Source organism: Elaeis guineensis, chromosome 9, assembly GCF_000442705.2.
Source record: "Elaeis guineensis isolate ETL-2024a chromosome 9, EG11, whole genome shotgun sequence".
Lineage (NCBI taxonomy): Eukaryota > Viridiplantae > Streptophyta > Magnoliopsida > Arecales > Arecaceae > Elaeis > Elaeis guineensis.
In genome coordinates this window covers 17,964,587-17,982,012 of record NC_026001.2, presented here as the reverse complement: position 1 = coordinate 17,982,012, position 17,426 = coordinate 17,964,587, and the positions used below count along the sequence as shown (strand labels likewise).

Genomic DNA, 17,426 nt, shown 5'->3' with positions numbered 1-17,426 from the left:
GTTCAGAATCACCAGTAGCCTAGCTCTTTTGCTCAAATTAGAGCTCAATATTGACAGGAAGAGAGCACGATTTGATACGATGACACATGAATTGCTCGTAAATCAATGGGCAGTGTTTCATATTTTCCCCATGAATAGCTGCAAAATACGTTGCATTATATATGACATACCAAACTAGAAACAAAGGAAATAGGTGAGCGGTTGGCCATGACAGGAGCTCCACTCTCACAAAACAAGAGACAATTCTACATATATTTTATCTTTTGGCATTGGAGTGTGTGGATCAAGACATTCTTAACCAACTGATAGAAAGTATGGCAATCACAGAATTGTTTACCATTTCCCAAGAAAAAAAAATTATATTAACAGCATTCTCGGTCTCAGATTTCTGTACCCACATTATTCAATGACAGGCCACCACCTGGCTACAGGATTTACACGGTTTTCATGAAAGTCTTGCAACATGTTACTTCTGAAATTACAGAAATATTTGCTCTCACCAAAGAAAGAAAACTGCGAAATAAAACAATCAACGTTTACATGGATTGGAGATCTGGAGATTTCACTTTGCAAAGTAATGTTGTGAGAAACAGATTGTGCTACCCCAGATTTTGCTCAGTCATGAACCAGCATTTGCAACAAAAGAGAGTAAATCATGCATTTCGATGCTAAACTCTGATGCTACCTTAACTAACAACAAATATTATTTATAGACTGCATCACATGGAGGATGCATCTTCGGATGTTGATTTAGCTTGGTATTTTGAGCCTCTCCACGGTCAGCTTCCTTCACACCATCCATCAAAGAAGTTGAATCCTCACCCTTTTCCTGGCCGTTGTTGTCCTCATCGGCCTCATTATCTACAAGAGATCCAGTCCGTAGTAATTCCTTCACCTTGCGGAATTCATCATAGTGAGCCCGCCGGTGCTCCTTGAAACTTAATCTTGCTCTTTCTGTTTCGGAATCTGATAAGAAGAAATGGGAAAACACAATAAATGTATCAGTATGGGCGGTCCAAGTATATCAAAAGGAGACCAGTAAATCACCCTTTTAACTGGCCAAGAAATGCTCTTAAAACCTATATAGGCCATCATACATTTTCTTTATGATCAGTAAGTAGCACCATGGAAAAACAAGAGAGGAAAAAACCTCAAACTAAAGAAAACACAAGGGAAAAATATAGCCCATGCACATCATTGCTTTAGAACTCACTAATTTGACTAAGAAATCAACAAACAGCATTTTCTAGATAAATATGATATATAAAGATTTTGAAGTATCTGGTGAAGAACACAAAACTCAAATTTACCACATATCAGAGACCAAAATAATTCCATCAGCTTATGTTTCTATGAAGACAACGAAATATCAAACCCATACTGCACGTACTTAGAGATTCTTCTTTATGAGGTCTGCTCCATTAAGGCAACAATTAACATGTAGACGACCTCCATGTAAGAGTGTCCCATTAATTGTTGTTGATATATGTTTCTATGGACCAGACTCAAAAAACCATACACAATTTTTGCACCATATATAAGTTTACCAATATACCATTTTTAGTGGCCCAAGACATTAACCAAAAAGGCTAGCTAGATGTTACTAATTGGAGTCCTTGGCCCTGCTTAATTACCTAAGGCGTTTCCAACACATTACCTTGTGTGGGAATAAAAACATGCACATGTGGGGCCTCATTCATCCCTAAGGTAAGGTCTCACAAGGGGAAGGGTCCAACCACAAACATCACAACTGGCTTGTGGTCAGCCTTTTAAAGGAACTGCACAGGTGTGTGTTAGGACACACTCCAACACCAGGTGTGTCCTATATGATAAGGTCACATTTAACTTTAAAAATCTTACATCACATCCATATTAGGCTCAGATGTATATTAGGCTCAGCATCCATGCAACATATTTTCTAGGTGAACTTAGTGCAAGCTTCTGAAATACGAAAATGCTTGATAACCAAAAGAGAGAGATGAAAATGCTCAGCGATTTAACTGCCTTTATGAGCCCAGTTTGCCAGGATGTTCCATTAGCTTGGAACCCTGGTTGAAGCTAAAGATTGTTTCTATGATGTCATTTAGGTTTAATAATGAGCAACTAAGGACCAAAAAAGTGGCTTTGCTTGGAAAATAGTGCTAGACAAAAGGCTTAATGTGACAGGCAGCTGAAAAATGAATTTGCGGAACCATCAACAAATAACTGATCATAACCAATAACAAAACTACTTAACGCTAACATACATGACAGAAAAAAAAATGGTAGTTTTTTTTACAGTGAAAAAAATAATCAATATCAACAGTAACCATCTATGTACAATTTCAAAGTCAGATGTTTTTGCTTCCTTCGATTAACTTCATTTCCCACTATAACTAAGCATTGTGAATTACTTAATATAAACAGATAAATGTGCACCCACTACCTGACTAACAGTAGAATGCACGAATGCTTTATTATTAAGAAGAAAAATTGAAAACAGGTAACAGAGATGACTCTCTGCTACATGAAATAGCATAAGTACACAGGTCTTAAAAGTAGCACTGCCAGGTTGGGAAAATAGCTGCAGAGATAGTACATACATGGGAACTGAGAAATGAGAAACAATGGTTAAAGAAATTCCTGAAAGTGGGAAATCCCTGATATGGTGGTTTAGTTTTTGCATATCCAGGCAGGGCAGTACAGTATACAATGTTGACAGTGTAGTTTCATGCATTAGAAATATGGAAATTGATAAACAACTATTCTTCTTTCTACATTCCCTCTTTTCTTGTCTCTCGTGGAGCTAATGAAAGTTTTCTTTAACATAAATGGATGTGTATTTAATAGTCATTTTAAAAGAGAACTATGTCAACGTTTCCCTTTCTCTTCTCCCTGAGGTTTGGATTGGTGGGAGGCAGTAACCCAGGTAGCAACCAGCAGCCACAGTGGATGGATCATCAAGCTCAGCAGCCTCCTCACCATACTACACCATACCGGTCTCGTACTGATGCACTTCTTGTACCACACCGAATTGCATACCGATACTGTAATATGATGGTACTAGTATGAGATTTGCTACCAAGACGGCAAACATTGCTCCTCGCACTTCTCTCTCCTTAATTGTGCCAATTCCTTAACTTTGTTTCTCAATAGGATGGAGCCGTGGTGCTAAGAAAAGAGTTTGAGTTTGGCTTCACACAGACAGCATCATATTTGCTCCCACCAACCCTCCACAGCATGTTCTCCAAATACAAGAAAATTGAATCGAATTAGTTTCCCAAATGCATCAAGTGGGAAGCCCTTTGTTATTTACAGGACATGTTTTGTAGCAACTATTCTTATCGTGTGGTAACCTATTATGAGCTCCACAATGAAACTTGCCCATATAATGCATATGGAGTTCCAAAGCTTATGCTAATGAAGAAGCATTTAAACTTACTTCTAGAAATCACACAAATAATAAGCATCTATTTCGCATAAAATATATTTATTGTCCAGTATTAGGTTCATATAATCTAGTTTATAATTGGAGGTTTAATCTGATATATGGTTCTCATCAATTAATTGGGAAACTACAATAACTAATCGTAGGTGCCAATGGAAGTGTTTAAAGTCACTAGGAGCTGGGCGCTACTGGCCTGAGTTTGGGTCCTGCCTTCAGCCTAGTAAAAACTAATGGATCTCTATCTCGGCCCCCTTCTAAGCATTTGAAAAAAAAAAAAAAAGGAAAGAGTTTAGATAAAGAGATCATCATGTGCATAGGATTACATGTCTATGGGGATGCTTCCATTCATGTGTGACCTAGAATGTCCATAATTGCAGTCACATGCAGGCACTCTAAAAGCCAGGCTTAAGGTCTAGCCTGACAAGTCTTGTTATTGTAGGTAGTAGGCACGATGAAAATAAATCCGATCAGTGTACAAGCTGAACTGAATGTCTAAGATTCAATTAGTCCACAAGCATGGGCTAAAATCAATGGGTTTCCGCTTGCAGATACAAGAACACCAACTGAAACAAATCCAGAGCAAGTCAGTCAGCTAGGATGTTCAAAAAGTATTTATGTTGAGCTCGATAAACTGTTGAAGTCACATCTGTGATAGGCTGGATTGGATTAGTTATTGGGAACGAGAACAAGGTTTTGTCTTATTTTGTTGGTTGCATTGGATTGGGCAAATACCAAAATGATTGTAGGCAATTCACGCCTTCTGTAGAGGATTGATGCTATGAAATGTACCTAATCCCAAATTAATTTTACATTTACCATGTCAAAGATAAATTTTTCCTTCCTTTTTTTGTGCATGCAGGGAGACCTTGAATAGAACACTAGGAAGAGCTGCATTGGAGGAAAACCATAAGAGGCCGCATCAGCATTTGCAAGAAGCACAAGTTCAAAGGGATAGGATGCATCACAAAGAAAAGGGCAGGAGGCAGTGAATGCATATCTAGCAAGGAGATTGGTGGGTCTGTTCCCTTCCCGCATGATACGGAAACTTTAAAGGCATGGACAGCCAACTGACCTTTGAATTTCCCTCAAAATGGAATGGAGAAACATAGACTCCTTATCCAGCTATTGAGGCTGAATTCTTGGCTTCATCTTTGAAGATTTCACTATTCTGTGCCTTCCATATTGACCATTGAATATAGAGAAGCCTACACTGTGCCAGCCTCATACTCTTGGTATCTGGTGGCCTCTGAAGAAAGTCAATGACTGCTTGGCATTCGGTCATTGGAGGAAGGAGGATACCATTTGCCACACCCACAATACTGCAGATTGCCTTCAGAGAGAATAAATGATCCATGTCCTCATCATCCATGTGCAACCTAGGTCCTAGAACAGCCACTAGCAATCTCCCAATGACAAATTTCCAAAAGACACATAACACCCTCTTATGGGCCGGAAGCTTCCATTTCCACCCATAGTTATTATGATTATCACTGTAAATAGCATCTTCTTGTAAACCTGTCGAAGAGAAATTCAAGTACTATAAATATCGTCCCAATAAAACACATTTTCAACCCTTCCTTCAGGTTGGTGTACAGCAAGGACTTCAGTTACCGCTGTAGGCAAAAAGCATTGAACCAGTAGAATCTTGTACTATGTACCTTAGAAATTAAGTTGTTGACAGTAGATAACTGACTGAGAAGGCTCCTATCCACTGATTTTGCCATCTTGGATAATGGAGTATACTCAAACTAGGATTCAGTGAGTACAATGCTAATAGCCATCACTAATAGACCCAATAAATTTATCAGCAATTAGGAAGGTGGCTTTGGTTTTGACCTTCTAGATTGGAGAGCTCAGACTTGGGGTCGACTGGTCGAGCAATTGTGCCAAGAACCCTCGAAGCCATACCTAGACCTTAACAACCTTGAAATCATGATGCTAATGGATCACCGCCATGCCCACTACTTTGGTAAGTAAAAAGCTTGCCACCATTTATCGACATTTGTGATCCTTCCCTAGCCCCCTGCAGTTCTTAGGGTTGGCATATAAATTCTTAAGACACAGTGGGAAGCTTCCTCGCAGTGGTGTCATGTACCCACAGAGAGCTTCTCTTAGTTTGGTTGAGCCAATGCAAGAAATGTTGCAGAATAGTTACATTCGGTAGGAAGTGAAGGAGCAAAACACATAAGACAGATTGGAGTAGAGTCAGATGCCCAACAAATGATAGAAACTTTCATTTCCCAGTTTGAGATGCCATAAGATATGGTATTTTATGAACCATGTGTCACTTCTTGTCAATCAAACATCACACGAGGGAACACCTAGGTACCCTCCCATGTCCTCTGCCTCCTGACATCCATGCAAAAGTCCAGTGACTCAACCACAGAGTGGGCAATATTGGGACAATAAACTACCATTGATTTTGATAGGTTGCCTTCTACATGGATTGACTGCATTAGATTGAATAACCTCCCTGAAAGAATCACAATCTCGCTGCCAATCCCTAGAGACAAGGAGGCAACAAGCTGCAATTAATAAGTGATCTATTGCTGGCCCATTTCTTCATGGACAGAAGCCATATATATTACCATTAGCCATCTCTCTATTAAGTGCTTAGCATTTCATCACCAAGGATGAATGAGGGATAATAGGCATCCCCGTTATAGTGCAACCCAAGAGCGGAAAGAAGCATTGGGACCTCATTGACTAGAGAAACAAAATTAAGATCTTTGACGTATCCATTCACCCAACCAATCCCCTGATGCCGATGCTGGTATTGGTTGGAGATTAGGTTAGTGTGATTTCAGGGTGTTACCATACTAACACGTTGGACATGTTGGCATCCCAAAACTTACTATGAGAGGAGCGGGGGGATAGAGAGGGCAAACAGGCACAGGTGGAAGAGGATTAGACCGAGGGGACAAGTAGACAAGGGAAAGTAGGATAGGACAGGGAACATAGGGGAAGGGAGATGAATTTAGAGAAGAAACAAAAAGAAAGAAACAAGATGAACACCATCATCTACCATCCATCGCCATCCACTAGTGGCCACTATTCATTGACTGAATGCCTCACTAATGCCCTAGATTGGCCAAGAATTTCCTTATTCGACCAAATTAGGAAGAATGAGAGGGGAAAAGCATCATAAATATCACACCCCATATCTGTGTTCCATCAACCCATTTGCAAGGGCCTAAAATCTTGTGTGAGTCGGACAATAAGTCATAGGTCCAATCTAGAATGCCTAGAATGGACCAATACTAACCAGGTTCTCGAACGCTGATCAAAGATAAATATGAAGTTCAATTGGATGAGTTTATTTTAAATGCAAGATTATACGCCTTGTGGCTCACTAGGTAAAACAATATTAGGTAAAAAGATTTAATAAAATAAAGAAAATAACCTCAAGTATTAGATGCCCAATTTGCCTTTCCACCAATATCCTATTCCGCTAAATCATAGTCATGCTAGAGAGCAAGCTTTGTCGTATCGATCAGTACTGTACCATACCAATACCAAACTGGTATGTAATCTCGTACCATATTGACACTAGGTATGCCTCGTCACTTCTTACCATACCACAGGCACGTACCAACACTATAATAGGATGGTACCAATAGGGGTTCTGGTACCGAGATGGTGAACTTTGCTAGAGAGCCTTAGTGTCAAGTTATCCACATCAAAACTCTAAAGCTAGCAAGGACTCCCATATATCTATTATCATTTCGAAAAAGGTGATTCCTAAAGTCCAATATCATTTTCATGAGTATTTCAAAACCCTTTTTTCGATTAGAGATATTTGTTGGTGAGAGTTTTTTTTTTTTGGCTCTACAACTAAATTGAAAAATTGTACATCGTGCATCAAAGTATATCGTACTGTAAGTAAGATCTTGAACAAGCAGAATGTCAAATATGTTCAAATATTTAAAATCTATCTGAGGGAATGCATTTGAACAGATTATTAAATGGAGCATTTATTTAGTTAGACTAGCTTAAAGTTAGGCAGGCAGACATCTAAGTTGGAAAGTTGCAAAGTAAGATCCATATATTCAAAACAAGACTTTAAGTTTCAGCAAAAATTTACTACTTTTTACTAGTTTCAGCATTTAAGGATTAAACATATGTGCACCCATAAGTGATCAGCCATTTATGAGGGTTGATCTGGAATCTTAGCCCTGCTTAACAGTCTAGCTAATTAAATTAGTACAAGGCACATGGCCTGAATATTTATGCCATGCAGTTCTTTCCAGTTTGTTTAGCTTTCTTCTTCTCACTCCATTTCTCTACTTACCTTTGATCTTCCATTGTTCTTTATTCATTATTCTTTTATTCATTTGATCCTTTCCCTCCATTCTCCGTAACTGTCAATCTCGATGGCTTGAATAAATCAAGGATTCTGGAGATCAAGATTGCAAATGGCTACCTCTTGTAGAAGCCTTACAGACTTGATCAAATGTCCTATGTGCAAGATGTCAAATCCGTCCAACTCCAAACAAAAAGAACCCAATCATCATACTGAAAACCCTGAACCTTAAAGATTAAGAGTAGTAGTACCAGAACTAGAAATTGACATCACAAATACCATATCGAAAAAACTAGGAGAACACTGTCTTCCAACTTAGCTAGTTCCTTTTGTAACGACTGCTTCTATAGTTTGCAGGTTCAGATGGGTTTCCACCTCCAGGTTAACCAATAAATAAATAATCAAAATAAAGAAAACACCCAAAACAAGAAGAACCAAGCTGAACAAAAAGGCATCAAAACAAGCAGCAAACAACCCTAAACTCTAATCTCATCCGAGTCTTTAACCGAACTCTTCATGGCCTCCATATCCTGTTGAAAGTTCTCTTGACTTTTCACTTGTGATGTCCATGCCCTGCATTCTTAGAACCTTTTCAAATTCCCCAAAGAGATCTCCAAGATATTCAAGGTAGTTTCTGCATTGCCATATTTGAACAACCATCTTCAAGAACTTCCGCATCTCAGCAAAATACTGTTGCCTTTTAGATCTCCAGTCTAAAACCTCACGAAATTATCTCAATAGATTTTTGAAGAGCCATAAAAACCTCATAAGGATCGTGTATGTGGATTATTTGACTGTGCATCAGCTAAGAATCACAGGTAATGATGGTGGCCCTAATTCCAGTCATCCATCAAGATTTCAGGATTAAACTTCTGTTCCAAATGCATAAACAAAATAGCCAAGCTTTCTTCAATTAATCTTTTAGGTAACCGCATGAAAAGAAAAACACCGGCTGGAGGTCAGGTGACAAAATCCATACCTAACTCCAGGTAACCAAAATGTCAGTCCCAGTTCCAGTCTTTCATCAACCTTTTCACAACTAGCTTCTGTTCCAAAGACCTAGCCAAAAACACTAAAATTTCTCCCATTACCTCCTTTTCAGTATGACTTTTGAGCCTACGTAGCCAGGTGAAAAGGCCAAACTAGAATGAGGTAACCGCAAACTTTAACTTCGCTATTGACAAGCAATGCATTAACAAAAGAAAACAGCTTCTTCAAAGGCAAAGGCCCACTAGGCAATCATTCTAATTTCTAGAAGCTCATACTGCTGATCTTTCTATCTTCTGCCATTTATGACAAGAGCCTCTATATTACCAACAATTTATTTGTACTAGCATCATCAAGCTTGTAGGCAAAAAGTAAACAAGAACGTGTTTATTGGGATGTCATTTTTACTCCTTTCAATGATTTCCCTTGAACAGTACATGTTTCATGTTAAAACAACAAAAGCAGCATGTAAACCAAAACCTGGTCATCCTAAGTATCCAACATACAAAAGGTACATTTAGACATTCAGTAACATAAAAGTAATAACAGCAAGAAGATAGCAATGCCAAGACAAAGACAGACCAACAGCTAAGTAGCAGCATTAGAAAGCCATAAGAAGCAGGTAACAACCTTCATCTTGTTCCATGGCATCTGCTTCATCTTCAGAAGATGTCCATCCCCCATGCCTTCTGCTTGAAGAAGCTACATCATTCAAGGCAGTAAGAATTGCTTCCGCATGAGCAGATTCATCCAAGCATTCATCAAAAGCACAGTGTGGTGACAAAGAACCTACAAAATCAAGAATCTCATTATGTTGCTAGTTAAAAAAATTGTGTTATGATAATATAGGTTAAAGTAGATAGGGCAGATGGAATAGAAGTTGCACAGACAAACCATCATCATCAACAATCATAGGGTGATATGGTGTCTTAGGCTCAGTGATTTTCTGCCTTACTGGTTTATTTGCTTCAATCTCATCCAAGTTTGTCTCATTCCATCTCACACGACCCCTAGTAAAGAATAATCATGAACAGAATAAACTGATTACTCACATTGCGAAATTAATATAACATTATAGATCATAGTGAAAAGCTCTGAAATATGTCTAACGATAGCAAAATAATGCAAATTGCAATTTTATGGTTCCAGTCAACTATAAGCATCTGCCAATAATGAAGAAGTAGCAAATGTTAACGTTACAATAGAAAAATGGCAAATATTGATTTCAAGTATGACAGTAAACGGGGGAAAAAAGAAATCCCAGCTAGTCTACTTATGTCATCCTTCATCATATGTTTTTCATTTTTCTAGTCTAGATCAAAGTAGTGTATGTTGTACTGCATTGAAAAAAAATAGAGCATACAAACTGCAAAAGATCAACCAGCATAACAAACATTCTAAATAGAAATTCCTGTCTTCAATTATTCCAGTGTTTTGCAAATGCACATCCTTTCTCCTTGAGACCTATCATATTACCACACAACAATGTAGTATGCTGTTCATTGGTCAGTTTTCTAGGTATGAGTCCAGTTCTGCTTAGATACTAATATCAGATATCACACATTAGGAATAGGTATATGTGCGCATATTCACATTTTTTTGGAATAGTTAATAGAACACACACAGTTATATTTCTTGACAATTTACCATAGTAGAATTCAACAGAAAGACGATGTAAAATTATGAAATGTTGTGATGGACTAGCGTAAAATACAACATAGTTCATCCATAAGTAAAAAATATGTCTCATAGATGCAAGTGATCCATCAAAACAATAGATCTACATGTCCGCTGAGCCAAGGCATTCTATGGCTCATAACTAATTTTGTGTTTTAAGTATGTCAAAAGGAAAGTTGAGGGTGTCAGATTTTTGCAAGTGTTATCATGAGCAGTCACCTAGGAAGTCGACCTAAGAGTTTTAATGCAATAGGCCATACCACCATAGGCTGCATAATTTGTGATAAGGAGTCCCCTAAAGGTCTAACATGGATTAACAAAAGATGAGTGAATAATATAATCTATGACAATGCCCTTAATTGTTTATAAGCTACATATTCATATGCTCTGTTACTGGTCAAATGAAAGTTAGTGGATGGCTATGCACTTAACCAGCCAAACATCATCCAAAAATGGGGCAAAAAGTTTGCATGATTAACACAGCAAAATATCCTTAAGTAAACAAACTTATTTCACCCCTAACTATTGAACTCTCTTCTCCCTCTTTTTCACTTTTCCCCACAACTTATACTGCTAACCCTCAAACTTCAAACAAATAAGGGATAGTACAAATCCACAGATAAGTAGTTAAGGAATGGTTAAATGGAATTAAGAAAGTCCACCCACTGGTTAGCTATCCAACATCTAGTGCTAAAAAAGGATTGCACATAAGTATATCCATATTTATGTCCATTTTTACTTGTTGAACACAATCATGGGCATGGATATCAATAGGATGCTAAAATTCATATCCATATTTGTTTTAAATAAATATAAATACAAATCAAATACTAATAAGAGTGGATAAAAGCAGATGTAAACCAAGTAGTCAAACTTTATGACACAACAAATAAAAGATAACATTGTTGAACATAAATAAAGTTAAAAACATGTTAGAACTATTACTCATTTTCCGTTAGAATTCATTAAAGCTACTGGGGACTTGGATATAATCCGATAGTGTTATACACATTTGTATTCCATTAATCTTTGATGGATTTACGAATATGGATATGGATGTTAGTCGGTTGTTAAAATTATATAACTTTGGAGATCAGTTTCATGACTCGACAAGATTTTGCATTATCACGCCATCAAAAATACCAAACTGTCAGCCTAAGACAACTTGGAACTCTAGAGAACTACCTCAGGACATCTAGCAAATTATTGTGTTAGAAGTTCTTAAAATCCATGCTAAATCAGGGGTTTAAGCCCAATTTGACTCAGTCTATCCTCACCAAGGCAGATGGGGACCGATGCACCTCGCCACTTGAGACAGTTTGGCATCCTAGTAATTCATTAGGACAACATTTTAACTTCTCTTCTTTCTTGATTCTAGCATTTGTTTATAGTTTCTTGTTATGTCATTTAAATTCATCACACTTTTTGTTCCTGGTGGTGTTTCATTAAATATTATTATTTTCATTTTTTCTCAATCCACTAGAGCTCATGCCAAAATCCAACGACCAGCTCAAAAAACGTACCTTGACATGCAACTTCTAGAAAAATCTTAACCTTTTTTAAAAAAAGGATGTACTAGTTAATCACTTGGACACTGACCTATCCCAAGTGTCAGGATAGGAGTGCCCTAGTTTCAGCTCAACTCAGCCCTAGATCAGCAAGGGCTAGAGTCTGGGATTTAAACCTTAAACCCCAATAACTCTGATTACAAATTCAATCATTGCTAAACAATAAGCATATATAAGCAACAATACATCAAGACCTAGTAATCAATGCTTGCATTAGAATGCTACTTACTAAGTTTTGGAGAGCATGAGAACACATGATTTTCTGCACTATCAAGTCTCAATATGTAGTCCTAGATAATTTCAAAACAAATAGTCAATATGAACATCACAAACATAATATACAGGTTACAAAGTCACTCTTGCATGGTCTCATCAAGGTAATTTCATATACCACTATACTGCAGGTTAAGTTGGTCGATAATGTGTGGAACAATATTTGCCATACCACCCCGACCTCAGTATGGAGCATACTATACCATATTGTGTTGGAACCAGCACGAAAACACTATTCAGATCAGTACAGGCCCTGTACCGCCTTATACTGAACCGTATCAATTGGGACCATGCAAAACCAGAGTGTGTACCATACCATACTGACCCATGTCAATCCATGCTATCCAATTTCAAGTGATACCATGATAAAAAGTGACAAAAAGGGCTTGAGAGCTGTCTTGGTACAAGATGCATACTGTACCATACCAATCCATACCGTATCAAATCAGTAACATATCGACATAGTAGCTGGTATCGAGATTGCTGACCTTACCAATTATTATATAACACAAAATGCAACCTATGCATTAGTATATAACAATTAATAACTTTGGTTAGATGACAACCAGTATTGGCAAAATATAAGAGAACAACTATAGATGTTGCAACTAAGCCTTTTGAGAAGCAAATATATACTAACCTCATTTTTTTTGGAATTCTGGGTCACCCTAACCAACCAGAACTCCCACAGTCAAAGTGAAATCAACCTACATGTACAAAATCTTTTGTTAGTTTAAAGGTTTTGCCTCTTGATGCAATTATATGGGCAACTACTTTTATCATTCACGAATTACATCTGTCTTGAACGAAAAAATGTCAAATAATGAAATTGCAGAGTAAAAAGATGAATGGAGGTCTATACCACTGCATAAGAAAGATAAACATATTTAATTATGAAAAATATAAATAATTTACATAAACAACAAAGAAGACTAGTAGAAGAGGAAAAGAATTAATGTACTTGAGGAACCTCTCGAGGTAATTTGGCAAGAGAAATCCAATTAATGTCAATGGGTGTTTGTCTTTATTTATAATAATCAAACTAATATATAGTAAAAAACTAAACATATGATGAAGCCACTATGTTGTGATACATAGTAAAAGATAGTATATCAAGTTCTTAATTTCTGTAGGAATCCTACAAAAATAGTTCTAAACTACATGACTTAGTACATATAAATTTTTTGTATGAATTCTGTAAACTTGGCAGGAGCTTGATATCTATATATACTAGAATATGCCACATGAGTGGCATGTGGTGTGGGGACGGATAACACTAGAGCACAGCCTCACCACACCACTCAGGAGTTAGCTTTTAATAGTGGAATAGATGCCTCCATCTTTTTTCTAGAATATTTGCCAATATAGGTCTGAACTTCACACAAATCACTTAAGCAGATTCCATATTATAGCTTTTAATGTGCACAAAGATATTAATCCTTTTTACATCAGAAAGCTTATCTAACAAAGAATGAATTTTAATAAATGCAATAACTTTGTCACTATAATTGGAAAAACATAAAACTTTAGCTTGTTGATTCAAGGTACACTTGGACATGAAGTTTGATCACCGAAAAAATGTTCTATTCATCTTTTATTTTATGCATGTTCAACCAGCAGATGGTGATTGGAAATGGTGAAACTAATTATATTTTCACCTCTAACCAGCAATAACACTCTCCAACCTTCAACGACATCCAGGGTTTGCTTTTAATTCCTAGCCATCCTATATCAATCTTCTAAGCAGTTGCTAGCGCACCTAGAACTCTTCTTGAATCTTCCGTCTGCCAATCTAGATTAACTTGAGCTCAGTTTCGATTTCCAGAACCAATTCTAATAGTTCTGGGTCTTTCATATCTTAAACCTTTCAATAGGGACTACTACGTTTCATATAGACCCACTAGTATCTGTTCTGGTTTTGCAGGATTGAAGGAGTGATCCCCATTTTTGTGCAGTTTTCTGCCTGCAAATGCTTATCATAAAACAGAAGATCGATATCACACAGAAGACCCGATATCAGCCTATTTGAAATACTAATCCAAGTTATAGTACTTTTTCCTCAAAGCGATTGAACTATCCTTTTGACTAAATAGATATGAACGTAAAGAATCCCGAACTACAGGAAAAAAGGAGAGCAGCAGCCTCTATTTATATATTAGCAGGTAGGTTTTTCTTTTTCCTGAATTAGGCCTCGAACTGCTCAAGTTTAGAATCCCCTCATTAAATCTAAAATATTGCACTTTGGGGGGATTGTTATATGATTATCTCATTTCCACTTTAGTGCATTTTCAGTAAAATATTACACTCTCTTCCAATTTTGCTTGTACTCCAAAAATTTTATTTTTGTATTGAATAGTCTTTGTAACTCATTTGCATTATCAATAAATTTTACAAACATACTTTTTAAATGTTATTAAAAGGAATATATGGCCCCAGCTACCTTAAAACTATAATAAAATAACCCACTATCATCATACTCAATACCCCAGCTACAAGGAGACATGGACACAGAATAATGGACAAACCAGACCCAGGCCAAAAATTACTCTACTGATCATATGTTTGGCGAGCACCATATCCTTTGATTAACATAGCTTAAGATTTCATTATATTTACTCCACTAGATCCATAGTCACAAACTCTTCCTAAGCACAAAATGGAATAGGCATATTTGTCAGTCAAGTCGCAACTTAAGTTGGTGGAAGTGTACCCACTTTTGTGGCTTATATTTCAACTACCTCACCGTTACTTCCCCTAATTTAGGCACAAGTGTGCCACCAAGACTGTTCCATGTCAACGTCCTTTGTTGTTCTTGGCAATTCCACCATCATCTACATCCATTGTTTATAAATTATCTTTGGTTCATGAAAAATTCTCTCAAAGGTAACTATGATCAAAACTTCATTTCAAAAATTCAACTTAACCTACACCAAAATTTGAAGGAAAGGCAAACATCTTTGATTGAAAAGAATATAATTTCCATCTAAACTTTAGACAATTAGTGCAAAGTACAACTTCCAATCAAATAAAACTAGTTGTCAATAGAAAACCCTTGGTTAAGGGTCTAATTTTTTGTATGAGTTCTAGGGTAAAAACAAGAAGATTAAAGGTTTTCTTGATTTTTTTTTTTTTTTTTTTTTTTTGCATCTAATCAGACAAAAAATTGCACAAGATGATTTTTTTTACGAGGCTCTTTACCCAAATATGGAGAAGGAAAAAAAAACTTAAGACATGATTCCAAGAAATAATTGAAAGCAACCATAACAGGTTTGTACTTGACCACCAAATCTTCTAGGAGTCATATTGGATTGCATAAATGGTGATTAAGGATAATTTACGTATGGGCTAAAAATTTAATGCAACTAGACTTGTATTGGTAAGCCTATCACTTAAAACCAAGGATTGAGAACATATGGATGACAGCCCTACTGACCAAGAACCAGTAGACTGCGGTTTGTTACAACACATTTTTGGTAAACCAGGCTGAGGTGCCTCATATTGCACCAGACCAAGATACAAATCTAATAAGTCTTGATAACTTTCTTTTTAATTTTTTTTATTGCTGCTTGGGCATACTGAACCTGACTGAGGCACATAACATAGTAGCTACAGACTGGTACAGTTCTGTACCTTGATGATTTCTAAATCCTAGTCTACAACCAAAACTATGCTTTACTAAAAGAAATAAAAATCAAGCAACCACAAGCCATTACAAAATACAGTTCCAAATTTGCAACTTAAAATTGTATTGAACAGCTCTTCTTCATATTTGAAATCATGTGGAATTAGCAACAACTTTGAGAAGAGTGGTTTAGCATTTCATGCCCTCCAAGCTCGTGGAAACTCCTCATAAAATGTCATGCTAGCATGTACTTCTTGCTCCAATTCATGATAGACTGGTAACACACAATGCATCATAATTCATATAAACCTTTTATTTCATATGAAAGGAGTAAAGCTTTTCTGGCTTCCAGATTAGTCAAAAGTAAAAAGTTATCAAATAGTCAACTTGTGCAGCAGTAGGTTGTTTTTGACATGATGAACAACTTAAAATAGGCCTATTAGAAAACAATCATGGAATTTTTGCCTAGAAAGTCAAGTAAAAAATTTGGTATCACAACCAAGAAAGATGGTAAGGAGAAATAGTTTAAAGAAATGAATAGTATGGTAAATTAGTACATCCAGAACAACTATGAGATTTTTTTTTTCAAAAAAAAAAAAGAAAAATATAAGTACGCCATGCCACATGAGACACATATCTTGAAAACCTTGTATAAAATCCGTGGATATATTGCAGCAAAACAGAGTATAAATTAAAAACGCCTTAAAATCGACCTTACACCTCACTACGTTCTCTAGAAATGCGCCCTACAGAGCTATAGTTCTACCTAACTTACCAGAAATTATTTGCTTCTAGGCCATGATCCGCTAAACCAAGAACTTAATGAAAGTTTCTCATGAACACCACATGAGCCACGGTTTGACTCCAAATCCTCCAATAAAAACCAAATCCCTATGCACTCCATAAGTTTTAATCAAGACCATGGCCTTAAAAAGAAATGTAACCCTAAATTATGCATTAATTTCGTCGAAAGCCATCTTAACATAGGGTGGTAGATAATTATTTTATTTCAATTGACTTAAACAACAAAAGGAAGACCAATCTGGATAGGTTCATATCCAAGAACACAGATAGGGGGGAAAACAAGAAATTGAACTTACTATTCTGAGGACCAACAAGTTTTTATTGTTCGGTAAAATTTAACCAATAAATCCATGCATTCTGGTCCTAAAACCATCTTCATAAGATGGAATCCTAGGAATCGATTCTACCGCATAAAAACCTGGTAACCATGCATCTGATCATTTTTTTCATCATCAAAATACGAAAAATATGCTATGGAATGCACCAGAAGCTACAATTCAGGAATAAGAAATAGATAGGGAAATTAATAGCAATCGAATCCAGTAATTTTCTGTGCTTACCCGAAATCAAAGAGCCGAATAGAAATCGCACAGAGAGACGAATTTTGGGGAATTTCTTTAACTTCCGGTACCTCCAGAAGGGGCGAGAGGGCGACACAAGCGATGTTAACGGACCGGTCGAGCGGAGACGCGTATTAAAACTTCGAGGACGGAACGGATTCGCTCAACGTTTGAGACATTGGACCGGGTTTTCTTTTTGTTTTCC

General features: G+C 36.8%; 1 protein-coding gene across 2 annotated transcripts; it reads right to left on the bottom strand.

Annotated features, from left to right (window-relative positions):
* Positions 1–313: 313 nt before the first annotated feature.
* LOC105051387 (protein phosphatase inhibitor 2) lies at positions 314–17,426 on the bottom strand. 2 transcript variants are annotated; one of them, XM_010931811.4, is made up of 5 exons: positions 17,222–17,426; positions 12,876–12,942; positions 9,612–9,727; positions 9,348–9,506; positions 314–966 (listed from the first exon to the last, which is right to left on the bottom strand). In XM_010931811.4, the coding sequence occupies exons 2-5, from the start codon at positions 12,878–12,880 to the stop codon at positions 704–706; spliced, it is 543 nt and encodes a 180-aa protein (XP_010930113.1). In that variant the 5' UTR covers positions 12,881–12,942; positions 17,222–17,426; the 3' UTR covers positions 314–703. The 2 variants fall into 2 exon arrangements, with proteins under 2 accessions (XP_010930113.1, XP_073099718.1); XM_073243617.1 differs by lacking the exon at positions 12,876–12,942 and having other exon boundaries at positions 509–966; positions 17,222–17,346.